This window comes from Ambystoma mexicanum, chromosome 3q, assembly GCF_040938575.1.
Source record: "Ambystoma mexicanum isolate Mex_15411 chromosome 3q, UKY_AmexF1_1, whole genome shotgun sequence".
Lineage (NCBI taxonomy): Eukaryota > Metazoa > Chordata > Amphibia > Caudata > Ambystomatidae > Ambystoma > Ambystoma mexicanum.
Window position 1 is genome coordinate 145,716,018 of NC_090926.1, and position 17,011 is coordinate 145,733,028.

General features: G+C 48.9%; 1 protein-coding gene across 3 annotated transcripts in view; it reads right to left on the bottom strand.

Moving 5' to 3' along the window:
• AGAP2 (ArfGAP with GTPase domain, ankyrin repeat and PH domain 2) overlaps positions 1–17,011 on the bottom strand; it is a 1,175,901-nt gene that overhangs the window by 66,611 nt on the left and 1,092,279 nt on the right. For all 3 annotated transcript variants that reach the window (XM_069653347.1, XM_069653346.1, XM_069653345.1), the window contains exons 10-11: positions 10,274–10,378; positions 2,017–2,179 (exon numbers count right to left, since the gene is read on the bottom strand). In XM_069653347.1, coding sequence (XP_069509448.1) covers positions 2,017–2,179; positions 10,274–10,378 — 268 coding nt within the window. The remainder of the gene's footprint in view (positions 1–2,016; positions 2,180–10,273; positions 10,379–17,011) is intronic.

Sequence of the window (17,011 nt, forward strand, 5' to 3'; positions counted from 1 at the left end):
GTGAGCGGATCAGAAGATGATCAAAAGAGAACGCTAGAGGTCTGGGAGACTAGGTTGCCTTCTGAAAGCCACATGGGAGAGAAGTGACTATCGCCCACCCTGAGCCGCCTCCAGCTTTCTGCCCTGTAGCCTTAAACCAGTGGTTGCTTCACTCTGCAGCATCGGCTTCAGGCATTGCAAAGGCATGCGATGGGTATTTGGCAAGCACTGCCATGATGTTACAACCTATCCATAAGACGACAACAGCTGGAATACCTCTCAATACGATGACCACAGCTCGAAAATGCATGCATATGTGGGCAGATAACGACAGTACATGGAAAATGCCTGTCTTATACCTACACAAAAGACAAAACTATTGTCTATGCCGATAGTTATTTGTAACAGGACTACAGTGCAAGGAACATATGTGAGAACATACATATTGCTCATAAATGAAGTGGCCAAAGATGCACTTTTTAAGACATTTCATTACACCACAGTAGTGCATGTACGTCTCAATATAAGCAATTAACTCTCATAGGACTGCTTAGAAGAAACACTGGCAGGCCATATACACCACAACAGTTGATGTTACTATATGATAAAGCTAGCTCAAAGAGATTACATGAGGGTGTGTTTTGGGTGGGGAGGTGTAGGTAGTGGGTGGGGAGGTGCAGGTAGTGGGTGGGAATGGCCATAGGGGTTCGCATGGGCAGTCAATTGATGGGTAAATAACTACGCAACACTGACAGGCTGTGTCTCCCTCCTCACATCCCATCTCCTTCGTATCTGTATTTCAGTGCAATAGTGGTGCTTAATTGCCATCTAATAGCCACAATAAATGATCTGTGTGCTATATCCTCCTTCTTCGGCCTCTCTCCAACCAATTGCAAAACTTCCAAAATGTGTGTCACAAAACATGAGAAAACACCACCTCTTTGACTCACTCATGTTGCCTATTACCACACATAACTTCAAGAGATCAGTGACAACAAAGGCAGATTATTAAGGGGAACTTCTGCATGGTACGAGGGACGAAGAATGGAACATTAACCCCATCAGCGCCTTGGAAGGAGGGATATAGAACGCAATGCCTTCTCCTTGGAATGAGGGACATGGATTTGGATATTATCCCCGTGCGTTCCTTGGGTGAGGGATCTGGAATGCAGTATTATTCTCATTAGCTCTGTGGGATGAAGGTCATGGAATGGCATATTATCCCTCCCTGCTCCCTAGAAGGATGGGTGTGGACTGCCATAGTCGTCCTATTTGCTTAATGGAATGAGGGACATGGAATGGCATTTTACTCTCAACAGCTCTTTGCAATGAAGGACATGGGATAGACAAGTATTCTCATTCGCTCCAGATAATAGTGGACACATAATAATATATTGTTCCCAATAGCTCTTTGGAATTGGGGATCTGCAACCAAATTGTGTTCCTATCAGCTCCCTGGAATGAAGGACCGGAGACACATAAATCCAATTAATTCCTTGGAATGGGGGCAATGGAATGGAATATTACACACCAGCTCTTTTGATGGTCTACAAGGAATAGAATAGTGTTCCCATCAGGTCCCTGGGAAGAAGAAGATGGAATCAAATGGAACAGTGTTCCTATTAGCTGCTTGACATTTATTTATTTATTTAGCGCCAAGACAGGCAAGCCCACAGGCATCAGAGCGCTCACAACATACAACATAAAAACATACAATAATTCAAGGGACTACATTAGCCTAACCAAAGACAGCGATCAAAGTGTATATTACGTGCTAATGCAAGTGAACAAAGTGGCCTAGTATATTATTCCCATCTGTTCCACGGAATGAGGGACATGCAATGGAATATTATTCCCATCTGTTCCTTTACACGAGGGAGGAGTCCTGCTGTCTCCGTGGAATGAGGAACAATGAGTGGAATGGTATTTTTGTCCAGTTCCTTGGAATGGGGGACGGGGTACTGGATATTACTTAAGTCAATGCCTTGCTGGTCTGGGCATGGAACGGCAACTGTTGCCCTCTGCAGTGTTACTTACTTGTGCTGTCTGAGAGCTGCACTCCACTCACATCCTTCACTAGGCCATTAATGCTGGTGGAGGGCCCGCAGGCGGAGATGGCTCTGGGCGGCCGCTTCCCCGGGACCTTCACCGTTGTCCTGAGAAGGTCCATCTCCTTGCCGTGGCTGCTGTGTATGTAATCCTTCCCATGAGAGAAAGCAAAGCAACAGTTGGTCAAGCTGCAGACAATCCACAGCGGCGAATAGTGCACACACAACATAGAAGAACAACAACCGGATTCATAGCTTTCCCGGCAATACTGCGCGACCACCACTCACTTGCTCCACAGGAGGGGAGAGTAAAAAAGGCAGAGATTCACATTCCTGGGACAAGGGAAGAGGAGACATGCAAACAGAAGGTCAACTAGGCAAGGAAACAATATAGGGACAGAGGTTGCAGACAGTGGCGTGCTGTATAAAGGGAATACAAGGAAAGGCCACAAATTGCTGGATAGAGGCAGGGATGGAATGAAGAGAACCTGTATGAGGGGAGAGAAGAAGGGATAGGGAAGGAGCACTTATGATCTCGGGTGGCGCTAGGTCTGGAAAAGATCTGGGCCTATGCTACTGTCGGGACTGTCGGGACCCAGGGCCAGCTAGCCTTTTGGTTGTAGCCCCTGAGCTTCTATCCGGGGCAACAACCAAAAGACCCAGAGCTATCGCCCCGTCCAGCCCCCCTAGCATCGCCTCTGCGTAGGATGATGGTTCTCTGTATGATGAAGGGCCTGGCCTCATTAGAAGCTGATTGGCCATAGTGGAATCTAGAGGCTCCCCAGCAGGTCAGCGGCATTAATATTGGATAAGGTAGTGGTAGATACAGCAGCGCACCAGAGGCTCGCACGAGAACGGGTTGAGTTTGCCACTCAAAGGCAGCCATCCACAAGAACGCCTCCTACTTCTTCAGTGGGCCAATTTCAATGTGAACCTTATAATGACTAGTCACCCAGTGTATATGCCCAGAAACATGACCACTTGTTATGACTGAGAAAAATCTTTCATGTCTCATATGTACAAAAAGGAGATGTAGAGGTTCCATAGCCCACAGGTAAGACTGGTCCTGATGGCTACCGTGCCTCCTCTGCAGATTCCTGATGTTCAAAATGGCCAACCTGCAGGCTGGGAGCCTCAGCACTGGGTGAGGGCATTCATACCAGCAGTGCTGCTCCAACCATCATCCGAGCTGCCAATGTAAAGGTCCAAGGCCCTCCTCGGGTCCAGTAGTGCCACTCAGCTTAAGAAGTGTACAGAGGAGGAAAGACGTCGGGAAGCTGGCTCTCTTGGTTGACGGGAAATTCATGGATCACTTGTGTTAGAAAGGGAAGTTTCACCGAAAGTGCCACCTTGTCCTTGGTAAAGAGAGTATATCACCTGCCAGCTACCAGGACCTGCAGCTTGCTCACTCTGGAAACACCAGCACACCCGGTAGCTGAGGTTCTGCAGGGCTTTGAACCAGACGGTTTATGGCCATCTCAGTGCCACCAAGATGATTGCCCCAGGTACTACCTGAATTTCCTCTAGAACAGGAAAATGGAGGAAAGGCAGACATCTTTGTGAAGGCCCACGAAATCAGCAAGGAGTCACCCAAGGCTCCCGTCCTGGGAAACTTTGTGGAGCACTACGGAGGGCATTTGTGGTGGACATGTGTCACAAACAAGTTCACCTGTGGAACACACCACATTCTGAAGCGGCAGTCCACTGCTTACCGGCGCAGCGACTACTTGTCAGACATTAACCATTTCCTGCCGATAGTGTCCACCCTCTAATTGCCATCCCGTGCAAAGGTGGAAGGCCTGGACCAAGAAACCCCTGGAAGTCAGCCAGACCAACACAGCGTTGCCTTCCTACATCACTTCAGGGTCCCCGCACCACATACTTGTTCACATACCGCATGGTGGTCATGCAAATGGCAAAGCAGTCATTCTCTTGCCCTGCCCCTGCGAATGAAAAGCACAAAGGATGAGGCCAATTGGCCTCCGCCTCAGCTCATACATAGAGTCTCCTTTCTCTCTCTCGCCACCTCTCTCAAAGGTCTAAATCGTTGACATGCACAGCCCAGCACATCGTGAAAGCATATTGTGAAAAATTGCCAGAGCCAAAGACTCCGCGATCCTCCACTTTCTGCTCCACCAAATCATGTCCCACACTAGGCCCACAACTAACAACAGCCTGTCCTCCAAGGACCCAGTCAGCTGATTCCACCTAAGCCTGCGCTTCCATCGCTGCACCCCCCGCATAGGCAACCTGCCCGAGGAACCGGAAGAAAACATTGGGCCCTCAGGCTGGGCACACTCAGAAATGCTCCAGATGCCAGCAGGACTCCGGGTTTGAAGCTGGCCAGAGTCAACCAGATTGCCTGAAAACTCCCAGCTGGCGGGTAAAGCCTTCATCAACGTTGTGTTCAGCACTGCTCCAAGGAATGACTGCTGCATGATTTGGACCAAATGCAACCCTTTGAGTTTCAAGGAGTAACCCAGACCGTGTCACAACAAGGTCGCTTATTGAAGCTCTGAAAGCACCACCTCCCGACTTCACAATTTCACCATCCAATCGTTGAGGAATAGATCCACACCTGCCAGACGCCGCAAGTGGGTTGCTATGACTCCCACCACTTTGTTGAAGATACTCGGTGCTGATGGTAGGCTGAAGGCCAATACTACGAAATGCCAGTGCTGCCCAATGGCCAGCTACCGCAGGTACTCTGTGTGAGACTGGGACATCAAAACACACACTGTAGACGACCAGTGTTACCATCCCATTGCCCTGAATCAGAGCCTCCAAAATCTGGGACCATGCCACCATTTTTAATTTTTCATGTACCTATTGATGCCCCATAGCTCTAAAATGGGCCTCCGTTTGCCCATCTCTCTCTCTATGCCAGGGGCCTATATCTTGAGTAAAACCCAGTGAAATCTTCTGTTCTGAGCAACTTTTCTACGGCTCGACTTCCGGGAGTACCTTCGCCTGGTAACGCGTCAGCCTTCATTGTCGCGGAAGCTTTCTGGGGTACAAGTCTTGAAGTGACCACTAACATTCTTTCCCAGTCTTCGGAACCCATTGGTCCGTGGGCAACACTCCCCACTCCTTGACCTCTTCCCCCTTCCTGCCCCCATCTGTAAAGCATGGACTGAGGATAGGTTTCCCAGGGCAGCCGCCTCCTGAGAAGCTGCAGGCTTATTTAGCCGCCTCCTGTTGCCTGGTGGTTTACGGTACTTCCGTCCCCTCATGGGTTTGGGGGTTTGGGGGGATGGCAGACTTACCTGTACCTCTGTGGCATGAAGACATGCTTGCAGGTGGCTTGGCAGGGACATAGGAGTCTGGCTCTACTACTTAAAAGTGTCCATGATGTAATGCACTGTGTTGCCAAAGAGTGTGTCCCTTTGAACGGGTATATCCACAATGTTGGCCTGGGCATGAGGTGTGAAGCACGATGACCACAACGACCCATGGCACCTCATAGTCGCTCACCACTGAGTCCACAATGTTCAGGCCAGCCTGAATAATGTCCCGGGATGACTCACCAGTGTTAGCCACTAACTCCCTGATGGCCTGGAGGCTTGCATTTATTTAATCTTTCCTATTGAAAGCCAGGAAAGACACTGGGTTCTCTCAGATCTCAGCATGTGGGCCTATAAAAGAAGTCCCAAAAGGCAGAAAGGGCTGGTCCACTTTAGGGTCCTTCAGCATCACATCTATGGTTCTGTCCCCCTCGCTCGGGCCAGCAATTTGCGAGACGTGAACATCCAAAGCCTTGGCTGGCCATCTCATGAGACCCAGATACTTTGCCAATTAGGGCCTACTGGAGCCTGCTCGTTAGGCTGATTTGAGGTGAGGCATGCAGGCCACAAACCTCCTGTGGGTCCCTGGGGACATCTGCATCCACGCCACCCTGCCGGCTGTCACCAAAGCTTTCCGGCGCTCTGGAATAGTCACTAATCTCTCGCCGGCAGGTTGTCCCGCTCCTATTCAACTCTAAGCTTGGGTTCCCACCAGAGAAGCGAACTATCCTCCTCGACACGTCCGCCGTCTTACCAACCGTAGAGGAAAGAGGAGACAGTATCCCTTGCACCCTGCAGTAATCTTGGGAAAGCAGCAGCATGTTCGCAAATGCTCCGATTTATCAGGACCGCTCTCTTTTCGGTTCCGCAGGCAGGTTTTAATTCCTGTGCCGCTTAAGCCCTTTGCTGACTTGAAGACGAGGAATGCAATCTCCCTCCCATGATGCGCTCAGCTACTGAATCGCACAAAAGACACCTTGGTGCGGAACTGGGCTCGGTGGATCGCCTTAGCATAGAACCTACGTAAGACTTATGTCATCAGATCAGGCGGGATCCCGCACAACCAAAAAAGCGATGCAAAGCCAACGCTTCAGCGGCTCATCCTGGTGGGTCCTCAAAGAGATGCTAATTTGCAGCTCGGCAGGGCTCTTCCTGCACCAGAGCGCACTTTGTCTTGCCATCCCAGATCTTAAGCGCTGTGCGGAACTCCTCTCTTTGGAGCAGCTGTTTGGATTGGACATTCACCCTTTTCAGGGATGGTTACTTAGCTACAAAGTTGTTAGAGTGGAAAGAAGACACAGGGTTCCTGGAATGGACTGAGCCTGGCCACTTTCGTTGCGCGCTCCATGGGGCGCTTGCAAACAATGCTAGCTGCAACTTTTGCCATTCTTGACCAAAAGAAGAAACCAAAACCAGGTTCCTGTACCCAAATATCACAGTCGCGCCCACTCCAGTGTCAGCTCTTAATCACTTTTGGCAGCAAATCCATGTCAGTATATCACTAATAGCATAAACCAGCCTCAAAATGAGGCTGACCTAAACTGAAAGTATGAATGTGAAGTGCACCTTTCACATCTGAAGGGAGCCTGTTCCACAAAGGAATGGTTCAAACTGCCAACAAGCTTTCCCAGGAGGGCGACTGCGCATCTTCCCTTAAAGCGTTGCTCGTCACCTGAGGCCGTCTTAGAACTTTTCTCGTTCACGAGCATCCCTTTTTCATATATAATGCGCCCAAACCGAACCCAATATCTGACTGAGGCCCCACGAGGGCCATGCACAATGGCAAAGAGCCCCATCTTGGGCTCAACGTCACCCTTCTCTTAACGTTGGATTGGAAAACACCCCACTTTCCAAGCAGTGGTGTGAAATTTTGCACCCGTGTCCAGCTTGCCAACCCGGGGCCCGATTCAGTTATTTTGCTGCACAGATACATTCTGCGGTATTGTCGGCATTGCGGTTTCTGTTGCGTTGAGAGCAGCGGCCTATTACAAACGGCCCACCCCAAAGGGTTATATCACCATTAGCAAATGCAATCTTTTTTTAAATATATCTAACTTTGTGGCTCTGGCGCCATCTAGTACCTCTCTAGTCCATTAGCTGTGTTGATGACCGTGATGTCATCAACACAGAAAGCTGGCTGGGTAAGAGAAGCGCAGCGCTGGGCTGCAGGGTAAGATTCCTTTTTAATACACCCCCTTAGCACCCACGTATGAGCTACGCGGGTGCTAAGAGGTGAGCGTAAAGGGCAAGTGAAAAAGGAAGGGGCCAGGCCAGCACCACTCAGGCTGCTCGGAACGTGGGCTTATACCAGAAAATACAGCCTGTGTTCCGAGCTTCCTGATTGTCCAGCACCCTCTTGTAGGGTTCAAATTTAGCAATATGCCCGGAGACTGCTGGACATTACCAAACAAGGTAATGCCCCGTGGCCCATAACGACGGTCCACGACGGTCCCTGGGGCACTACCTTATGCTGTAATGGCCCACAGTCGAGGGGCATATTGTCGTTAGTACCCGGGCCTGTTAGACCAGGGTACTAATGTTTATTTTTCCCCAGCTGCGAGACGCCTTGTGTTTCGTAGCTGGAAAAAAAAGTTTTAAATGTTTTATTTAAAATGGCCACTGCGAACAAAACGCATAGTCCATATTCTGTTTCCAGGGAGGCCATAATTCCGGAACGAAAATGCTGTTGGAAATGGGAGCAAGCTGCATGCCGTTGCAGGATCGGGATTTCCATGCAGTAAGGCTAGGAATCTAGCCAACCACGGGGAAGCGTTTTTCTTTTTTTTGCCGCGCTGGGTACTAATGTGGAGTAATCAACAGAGGAAATGGGCTGTCATAAAACGGAGCGGCGCTCTGGCAAAACCTTTCTTGCCAGAGCGCTGCCCTGTCCCCAGACCCATGGGCTAGCACAGGACACTCCCAGATTTGTTCTGCTTCCATCACCATGCCCAGGGGCTAGTACAGGACACTCCCAGATCTGTTCTGCTCCTGTCCCCAGACTTAGGGGCTAGCACAGGACTCTCCCAGAACTGTTCTGAAGCTGAGTTATCACAATTCGCGTTTCAACAAGCAAATTTCTGCCCAGCCTTCTGAAAGCAGTCTGCTCATTGAAGCGCGGGTTGCTCAATACTGCGTCGCTTCAGAGCAGATCGTATGTTCCCATAATGCTCTTTGCTTTTATGCAAATCACCAGGATTGGGCTCCATGGAGAGATCCTGTGTTGCAAAAAGGACTGGGACCATGCCCCTCGGATCCGCCCCTTCCTCCACAGTGCCCCTTGGAGGGCCAACGAGGAAAGGGTAACGCCGGTACTATTTTTCCCCATTTCTAGCACTAGGAGTAATAAACCCTTTGCTCATTATCGTCAGCTCTAAAATATTTAGGAATATCAAAAAACCCGTGGCCTCGTAACAGCTACATAAACACCTACCAGATGAATCACTATCCTGTCACCTGGACCAGCTCACACACATAATAATAACACGAATAATATTAATAATAGCAATGATAATGGGAACACTCATTTTGATCCGTGAAAATAGTAAACACGAATAAGACTAGCATTACTTTTAATAAAGAATTTAATACACATAATGATGACAGTAACAATAATACATAAGAAGAATGAGAGGAGGAGGACGAATGAGATGAGGGCAAGTAAGAAGAAAAGCAGAGGAGGATGAAGAGGAAGAAGACTGAGAGGAGGAAAAAGAAGAAGGTGATGATGAAGAAAAGATGAAGAAAAGAAGAAGGAGAAGAGGAGGAAGCAGAAGGAGGAGAGAAGGGGAAGTAAGAAGAAGCAGTTGAGGGAGAAGCAGTGGAGGAGGAGGAAGAAGACCTAGAGGAGGAAAAAGAAGAAGGTGATGATGAAGAAAAGAAGAAGGGGAGGGGAGGAGGAAGAAGGAGGAGGAGGAAGGAGAAGAGGAGGAAGCAGAAGGAGGAGAGGAGGGGAAGAAGAAGCAGTGGAGGAGGAGGAGGAGGAAGAAGACCTAGAGGAGGAAAAAGAAGAAGGTGATGATGAAGAAAAGAAGGAGAGGAGGAGGAGGAAGAAGGAGAGGAGGAGGAAGCAGAAGGAGGAGAGAAGGGGAAGTAAGAAGAAGCAGTTGAGGGAGAAGCAGTGGAGGAGGAGGAGGAGGAAGAAGACCTAGAGAAGGAAAAAGAAGAAGGTGATGATGAAGAAAAGAAGAAGGGGAGGGGAGGAGGAGGAGGAAGGAGATGGTGAAGAAGAAGGAGAGGAGGAGAGGGAAGGAGAGGAGGAGTCAGAGGAAAAGGAATAGGAAGGAGTAGCAGTAACAGACAAATAATGCATACATGGCATGCAGTGAAGCACAAACATTAAGGTGCATGTCGTGTGCTCCCATGCGTGCAATTTTAAATGTCCACCAGGCGGAGGGTACACGGAAAGAGTAAAGGCGGGGCAAACTCGCTTTTGCTCTTTGATTTTCGCACCCCAGCACGTGGAAACATACGCGCGCGGCCGCATAATGCGAGGCGGATCGCATAGGAATCGGTTTGCTGTATGCAGCAACGGAAAATCTCTCGCAGGCGCACAACGAGGCGCACTCACAAGACACAGGATGCGAGCAGGACGAGCAGGACGGCAATGTCATCTTCGCCCTGTGCCCCTCCCTTATCTAGTAAGTGCACCAAAATACGTTATATGGAGGCGTAAAAGCATTACGCCTCACTTTCACGCTTCCATTTAATGCTGCGCCTGTACGCTATTCAAATGGAGGAGGAAGCGAACATGGGGGCGGATATGTCCTAAAGTACATATTTGAGTTACTAGTCTGTAGTGGCCAGCCAGTGCCCTGATCTGACCCTTCTAAAACACCAAATATGAAAGATTCCTCAAAATGAAGGAGATGCAGCTTGGCTAAAACTCTGGCTTTGGCCAGCAAGCGGCGGCCGTCCTTTACCCTTTCCGTGCTTTTACAAAGGCGCGCCCAGCAGTGGACTTACGTTAATGCTGGGGTGGTAAAAGAGCACTCCATTGCTCGACAGCGTCACGTACTTCTTCTTCCACTCCTTATTCAGGGAGTTGCCGCTCCGTTTCAACAGGAAGCTCTGCAGAGGAAGGACAAAGGGTGCATTTGTTATTTGTGAGATGCGGTAACAGTGGGCACCATTACGACGCTGAGAGTGGCCATGTAACCGTGGAAGTAGAGACACTCAAACTACAGAAGCCAGGAACTAGTACAACCTCTGAGACTGCACAAAACGGTGCTTCTCCTAGGCTGCTGAAAGGCGCGCTTCATAAGACATAGGTGCATTTTCTACTACTTTCCACATGATGGCGCTATCCCCACACACTTTGAATGGAGGGAGCTGGATTTAAGTCATGTGGCAAGTGCCATATTTACAGGTGACTTTTGAGCACCCAAGTTTCTATTTAACAGCTGTACTTCATGGCGTTTTGGGTTCTTCGTAGAGAACTGCAGTGCTGCGTCCCAGATTGAATTCCCAAAGAGAAAAATGCTCAAAGCGCGCTCCAGTGATCGACACAGCATCAGATCACCCTACCCTGATCACCCTACCCTCTCCGTGTGACGCATGGGCCAGAGCACTGCCAGTCAAAAGGCCCCATCCTACATTATTTATTTATTTTATTTGTATAGCGCGCGTACAACCCGTAGGCTTTGAGGCGCTGTTACAGGTACAGAATTTGATCAAGATTTTGTAAAAACAATACCAAGGGTAACACAGGTAAATATAAATGCTACAACCCAGAAGGATAAGGCGGGGGCGGGGGGGCGATAGAAATCGCCCCCATATGATCTCACTGCTGAAAGAGAAGAACGCAACAGACACGCTGAAGAAAACACGTTGAGGTGGCTTTGTTTCCGTTTGAAAGATTATTCCCTGAATGGAAAGCCTGCAGCTCTCCGGCACTGGCGCTGTTGGGCTGTAGGTAGGCAGGGATTAGCACAAAAGGCAGCCAATCCTTTCTGGCTCGTTTTCACCTGATAACAGCTTAGATGTACTGGCGGCTGCTAATTAAGTATCAAGCAGGTACAGGTACAGTAAGTAACACTGGCTCGTGAAGGCACTAACCACTTTCTGTAGGCGGCGCAGTCCCTGCCCCAAGTTCCCCTCCCACGCGCACGCGCAAACCCGCAGCTGGAAATGAAGAGCAGTGAATAGGCCCCCTGTCACGCCACATTTCTGCTATTTCCTGCGCTGCTAATTGCACCAATTATGTGTTTGCATGATGTATTAATGGGAGTGGGGGGGGGGCTTTTACATCACCCGGGTTAGGACCCCCCACGCTTCATGATCGTTTAAAGAAAATTATCTATTTTGTTAGATCTCTGTTGGATCCGATTTGATTAACTTTATATGATGTTAGATCTGCTACAGAACAGGATTGATAAGTTGTTCTACAGCGGGGGTGGCTAACCCATAACTAGCCCCACCTAAATCAAAAAATAGACCAAAATCTATGTAATTTGTTAGAGATTCTTTAGATCCGGTAGGATCAACCTTTAATGTCAGATCCGCTACAGAACAGGAGTTATGGCCAATTAGAGGGGGGGGGCTAACACGTAGAAAGCTAGTCACCCCCCCATCTAAAATAGTACAATAATGTATGTCATTTGTTAGATATTGATTAGATCTGCTACAGAACAGGAGTTATACGCAATTATTTAGAGAGGGGGCTAACCCGTAGTAAGCTAGTTACCTCCCTAATCAAAAATAGTACTAAAATGTATGTCATTTGTTAGATCTTCGTTAGACCAGGTATGATCAGGCATTATTTTTGTTACATCTCACAAATGTGCTTAAATATTTGGCTGCAAACGAGGGGCACTGCGCCTCACCCACCCCCGCCCCCCTCAACAAAATGTTGTAAAGCAAGGTCATTCATTTCAATGCATATTTTTTAGATTTGGTAAGATCAACCATTTTTAATGTTAGATCCACTACGGAACAGAAGTTATAAGCAATTCTTTAGAGAGGGGGCTGACCCGTAATCAGTCACCTCCCTCTATTAAAAAAAGTACAAAAATATATATTTTGAATTAATTTTATTTATTCAATATTTATAAGGCGCCTATACAACAAATGGGATTTCCACGTGCCACAAGACAAAAAAGGGGTTGGGGGGACAGGGGAGATAATAACAATAACGGACCTACTAGGCCTTGGGACATTCGGATCATGCAAGTGTAGTAACGAGAAGTGCAAAAAGGGGGGACTTCATAGAATGCAGGGGGCAGGGGCTAGGCAAGTGCTGAGGGGAGCCCAATGGGATAAGTGCCAGGGATGCTGGGGGTGGACCACTGTCTAAGTGCAAGGACGGGGGTGGACTCAGGAGGGATGCCCAACCCACCAGGCTAGTCAGGCAGGGGGCCCCAGAAGGGCAGTGCTGGTATAGACTGGTCAAGGAGAGCCAGGAACCTGTAAGACTCATGAGGGATCAGGCCGCCAGTCGCAGCGGCAGATGGGGACATTAGCAAGGGAGGCCAAAAGGAAAGGAAGTAGAGAAAAGCAGGGTTTGAGAGGGGCAGGGAGGCCATTCCAGAAGGAGGCACCTGCCGAAGAGAGAGATCTACCCCCCACTCTCTGCCTGAAAAAAACATCTGATCTGCAGAGTTGGAGCTAGAGGAACAAAAGGCTCTTGAAGGAGGGTACTTAGAGAGAGAGAGTTGGATATAGCGGGGTTCCAGGCCCCAGAAAGACTTGTGGATGATGCAGAGGGCCTTGATTTTGATCCTCGCAACCACCGGAGGCCAGTGGAGAGATTTTAGGGCTGGAGAGATGCGGTCCCTGGGCTTCAGGCCAAGGATAAGTCTTGCAGTCCCATCCTGGATTAGTTGAAGGGGGAGAAGGGAGGAAAGAGGCAGATTGAGGAAGAGGCTATTGCAGTTGTTCAGCCTAGCGACGACCAGAGCTCTAGACACATTGAGTTTCTGGAGGAAGGGGAGAAAATGGAGAATGCCTCGGAGGAGGTGAAGCTGAAAGTGGGCCTTCTTGGCAAGGTCCATGATGTGAGGGGAGAAGGAGAGAGAGGAGTCAAAGATGACACCAAGGGTTTTGGCCTCACAGGATCGTGAGAGGAGAGGACCCAAGGAGGGCAGCCATAGAGTGGGAAAGAAATAGGGAGCAGGGGTCCCAATTAGAAGGATCTCAGTCTTACCGACATTAAGGGAGAGATTGTTAGCCATGCACCATGCCCGAATAGCAGTCAGACAGTCAGGAATGAGAGAGGAAGAAGAGGGGCTAGTGGAAGGAAGCTTGAAGGCGAGCTGACTGTCATCAGCATAACACTGGCAGTGAGGAGAGAAGGAGGAGATCAAGTGGTCCAGAGGGGCAAGGTAGATGTTTAAGAGCCACAGCGAGAGGATAGAGCCCTGAGGAATGCTGCAGATAGAGACTGAGATGCAGGAGAGGGAAGGGTCCAGTTGTACCTGGGAAGGTCAATTAGATAGGAAGGAAGTCAGCCAATCCAGTGCAAGGTTCATTATGCCAAGGGTATCACAAAGCCGTTTAATGAGGATGGAATAATTGACTGTGTCAAAGGCAGAGGAAAGATCGAGGAGAAAGAGAACAGAAGGAGAGTTGGAATCAAGATTTGAGAGCAGGTCTTCACGGGTGTTCTGTGCCTCTGGATGCTCTGAAGTCAAACTGGTGGTCATGGAGGCAACCGACAGATTAAGTGTGGTGGATCAATTGGGAGATGACCAACCTCTCCAAGTGTTTGCCCAGGAGGTGGATAGTGGAGATAGGGCGACTCTTGGCTGGGCAAGAAGGGTCGGCAGATGGCCTTTTTTAGGAGAGGGTGTTCAAGGGAGTGCTTGAGGGGTAGTGGGAAGCAGTCAGTGGTAAAGGATCAGTTACAGAAGTCAGCAAAGGCAGGAGCAAGGTACAAAAAAGTGTCCTTGATCGTTCTGGAAGAGCAGGCGAGCACCTGTTTGGAGGAAATTTTCATAGAGTGGCCAACTTTAGAGACCTCATCCGGTGCAATGGGCAAGAAGGAGGAGAGTAAGGGAGAGTTAGAGAGGGGGGCTAAGGGAGGACTGAGAACAGGTGAGGTAGTAGGGATGGAGGTAGAGGAGAGTGAGGACAGGATATCCTGTGTTTTAGTTGTGAAATGGGAGGAAAGTGCAGTACAGATGGCTTGGGATGGAAGAGGAGAAGTGGAAACTGCAGTAGGATTGGCAAGTTCCTTACAGATTTTGAATAATTCAGCCGTATTGTTGGTTGCCCCAGAGATGCAGTCTTGGATATGGGCCCTCTTCTTGGAGCAGATGGAGGGACGGTATTGCCTTTGGAGTAGGCGGCAGACCAGTTTGTCGGTGGATGAGCTTAAAGTATTCCACTTCCGTTCAGCAACTCTGCACTTTCGTTTCAGTGAGGCTAGGCCGGAATCATACCTGTTGTTGGACTTGGAGGCAGGTTTCATGCGGATCCTCATGACAGGGGCAAGGGTGTCAAGGGTATTGGAGATGGAGAGATGAAGGTTAGCGAGAGCTGTGCCAATGGGAGAGTCAATAGAAGGGGGGATGAAAGTGGCGGAAAAGCAGCGACTGATATTCGCTTCATTGGTCGAATGACAGAGAAGGAGATTGGCAATGCGGGCACCGGCTTATGTCATTTGTTAGATATGCATTAGATCTTGTTGGATCAACCATTTGCAATATTCAATCCGCTACAGAACAGGAGTTATAAGCAATTATTTAGAAAGTGCTAACTCATAGCCAGCTCCCCACCCTCTCAACCAAAGAATTGACAAAAATGTATATAATTTGTTAGATCCGGTATGATCAACCATTTACAATGTTAGATCCCCTACAGAACAGGACAAAACAGAAGCCAAAGACATTGGTTAACCTTATCTTTCTAGTGACAAGGATGCATATATGAATTGCAGGTGCTTGAAACCAGAGCAATGGGCACAACTCAACTATAGAAAGCAGTGGAAGTATGTCTGTTGTTGCCCCAAACACCCCTGTTCCAGATGTATGATATCGGCATGCTCTCAGCAAAGTGATGTCCGAAAAGTGCGCATGCAATGCTGCTGGAACCATTTATGAAGGCCTGCCGTGGGGAGATGTGGGAAATGTGAAATCTGGGAGTCATGCATGAGGAGATCTTGACAGATATTTCCTCCACCATGACCACCAGACCCGCCATTGCCACCGGACCAGCAATTACCACCACTACCACTGGCAAGTCATTGACATGAAGGCACTTTCAACCTTCCTGCTGGAATTTCCTGGATTAAGTTGCTGGTGCCATATTTAAAACCAATATATTTCACTGCTCTCTCCCAACAGCCCATTCCTACCATTACCACTCATCGCCAACCATGGCCCCCATCAGCAACATCATGGACACTGCATCGCAGCAACCTCACCCATGTCACCATACACCACAGCACCACTCCATTATCCACCATTACATGAAAAATTGATGCTCACTAATGTTCATTTAGCAATCAACTATGCTGCGGACATCGCTGACCTCATCACCACACATGACTTGGATGTCATCTTCATTACTGAGACCTGGATGACATCCACCTCCACCCAGATCCTAGATGTCCTCACCCTCAACAGCTGCAACAAGACCATTGAAACAAGATCGACGGAGGCCTCGCCATCATTCACAAGGCATCATGGCCATGCACCCAACTGGACGTCGCCACCATTGGCTCTTTTGAAAACCTATCCTGCCACTTGCTGCTCCCCCCAACGGACACAGTCACTTTTCATCTTATCTACAGACCACCCAAGCCCAACACCTCCCTCATAGAAGACTTCACAGACTTGGTCACCACCATGTCACTTACACATGCCAACAACATCTTCCTCAGGGACTTCAACATCCCTGGCAAACAAATCAATGAAGAAAGAGCTTCACTGTCTACTTGACACACTGAACCTCACACAGCACATGAAAGAAAAAACTCACAGGAAAGGTAATATCCTCAACCTCATCATCACCACACTGCCCACCCTTCATCGCAGCTCTCCTATTACGCTCGACTGGTCGGACCATATGGCAATCCCCTTTGAGATTAGTCACACCACACCTCTCAAGTAAACCCATTGGAAACCAAGAAATCAAGCCTTCTGATGCTTCAAGAACTTTCCAGTGGAGGCTCCCACAGAAGTCCTCACTAAACTCCACCTCAGATGGGCTGATGTACCTTTGATGAACCAGGACTGCAACTCTTTCTTCATCAACAAGATCAACACGATCCTCCCACACATAGACACCAACGGCACAACTGACAGCACTCCAGACATCCCATCTCACAAACCCACAACTACCTGGACAACATTCAAGACACTAACTATGGAAAACCTCACTGCCACCTTAGCAGACCTCAAGGCCACATCGAATGCAGAGGCATCCTCCCTGCCTCTTTACTCAAGACCCTTCCGACTGAAGCACTCCACCCTTACCTGACAATCATCAACAGCTCACTAACTAAAGGCACCTTCCCCTCGACCCTCAAGACAGGACAAATCCTCCTACTTCTTAAGAAACCAACACTGGACCATGACGATCTCAGCAACTACCACCCTATTGCCCATCTTCCCTTTCTAGGTAGCATCCTTGAGAAAGCAATAGCCACAGAACTCCTCCAACATATCGAAGCCAATAACCTCCTTCAGTCCTACCAATCTGGCATCAGACCCAGATGCAGCAAAGAAACAACGTCCATTAGGGTGATCTACGATGCCCTTA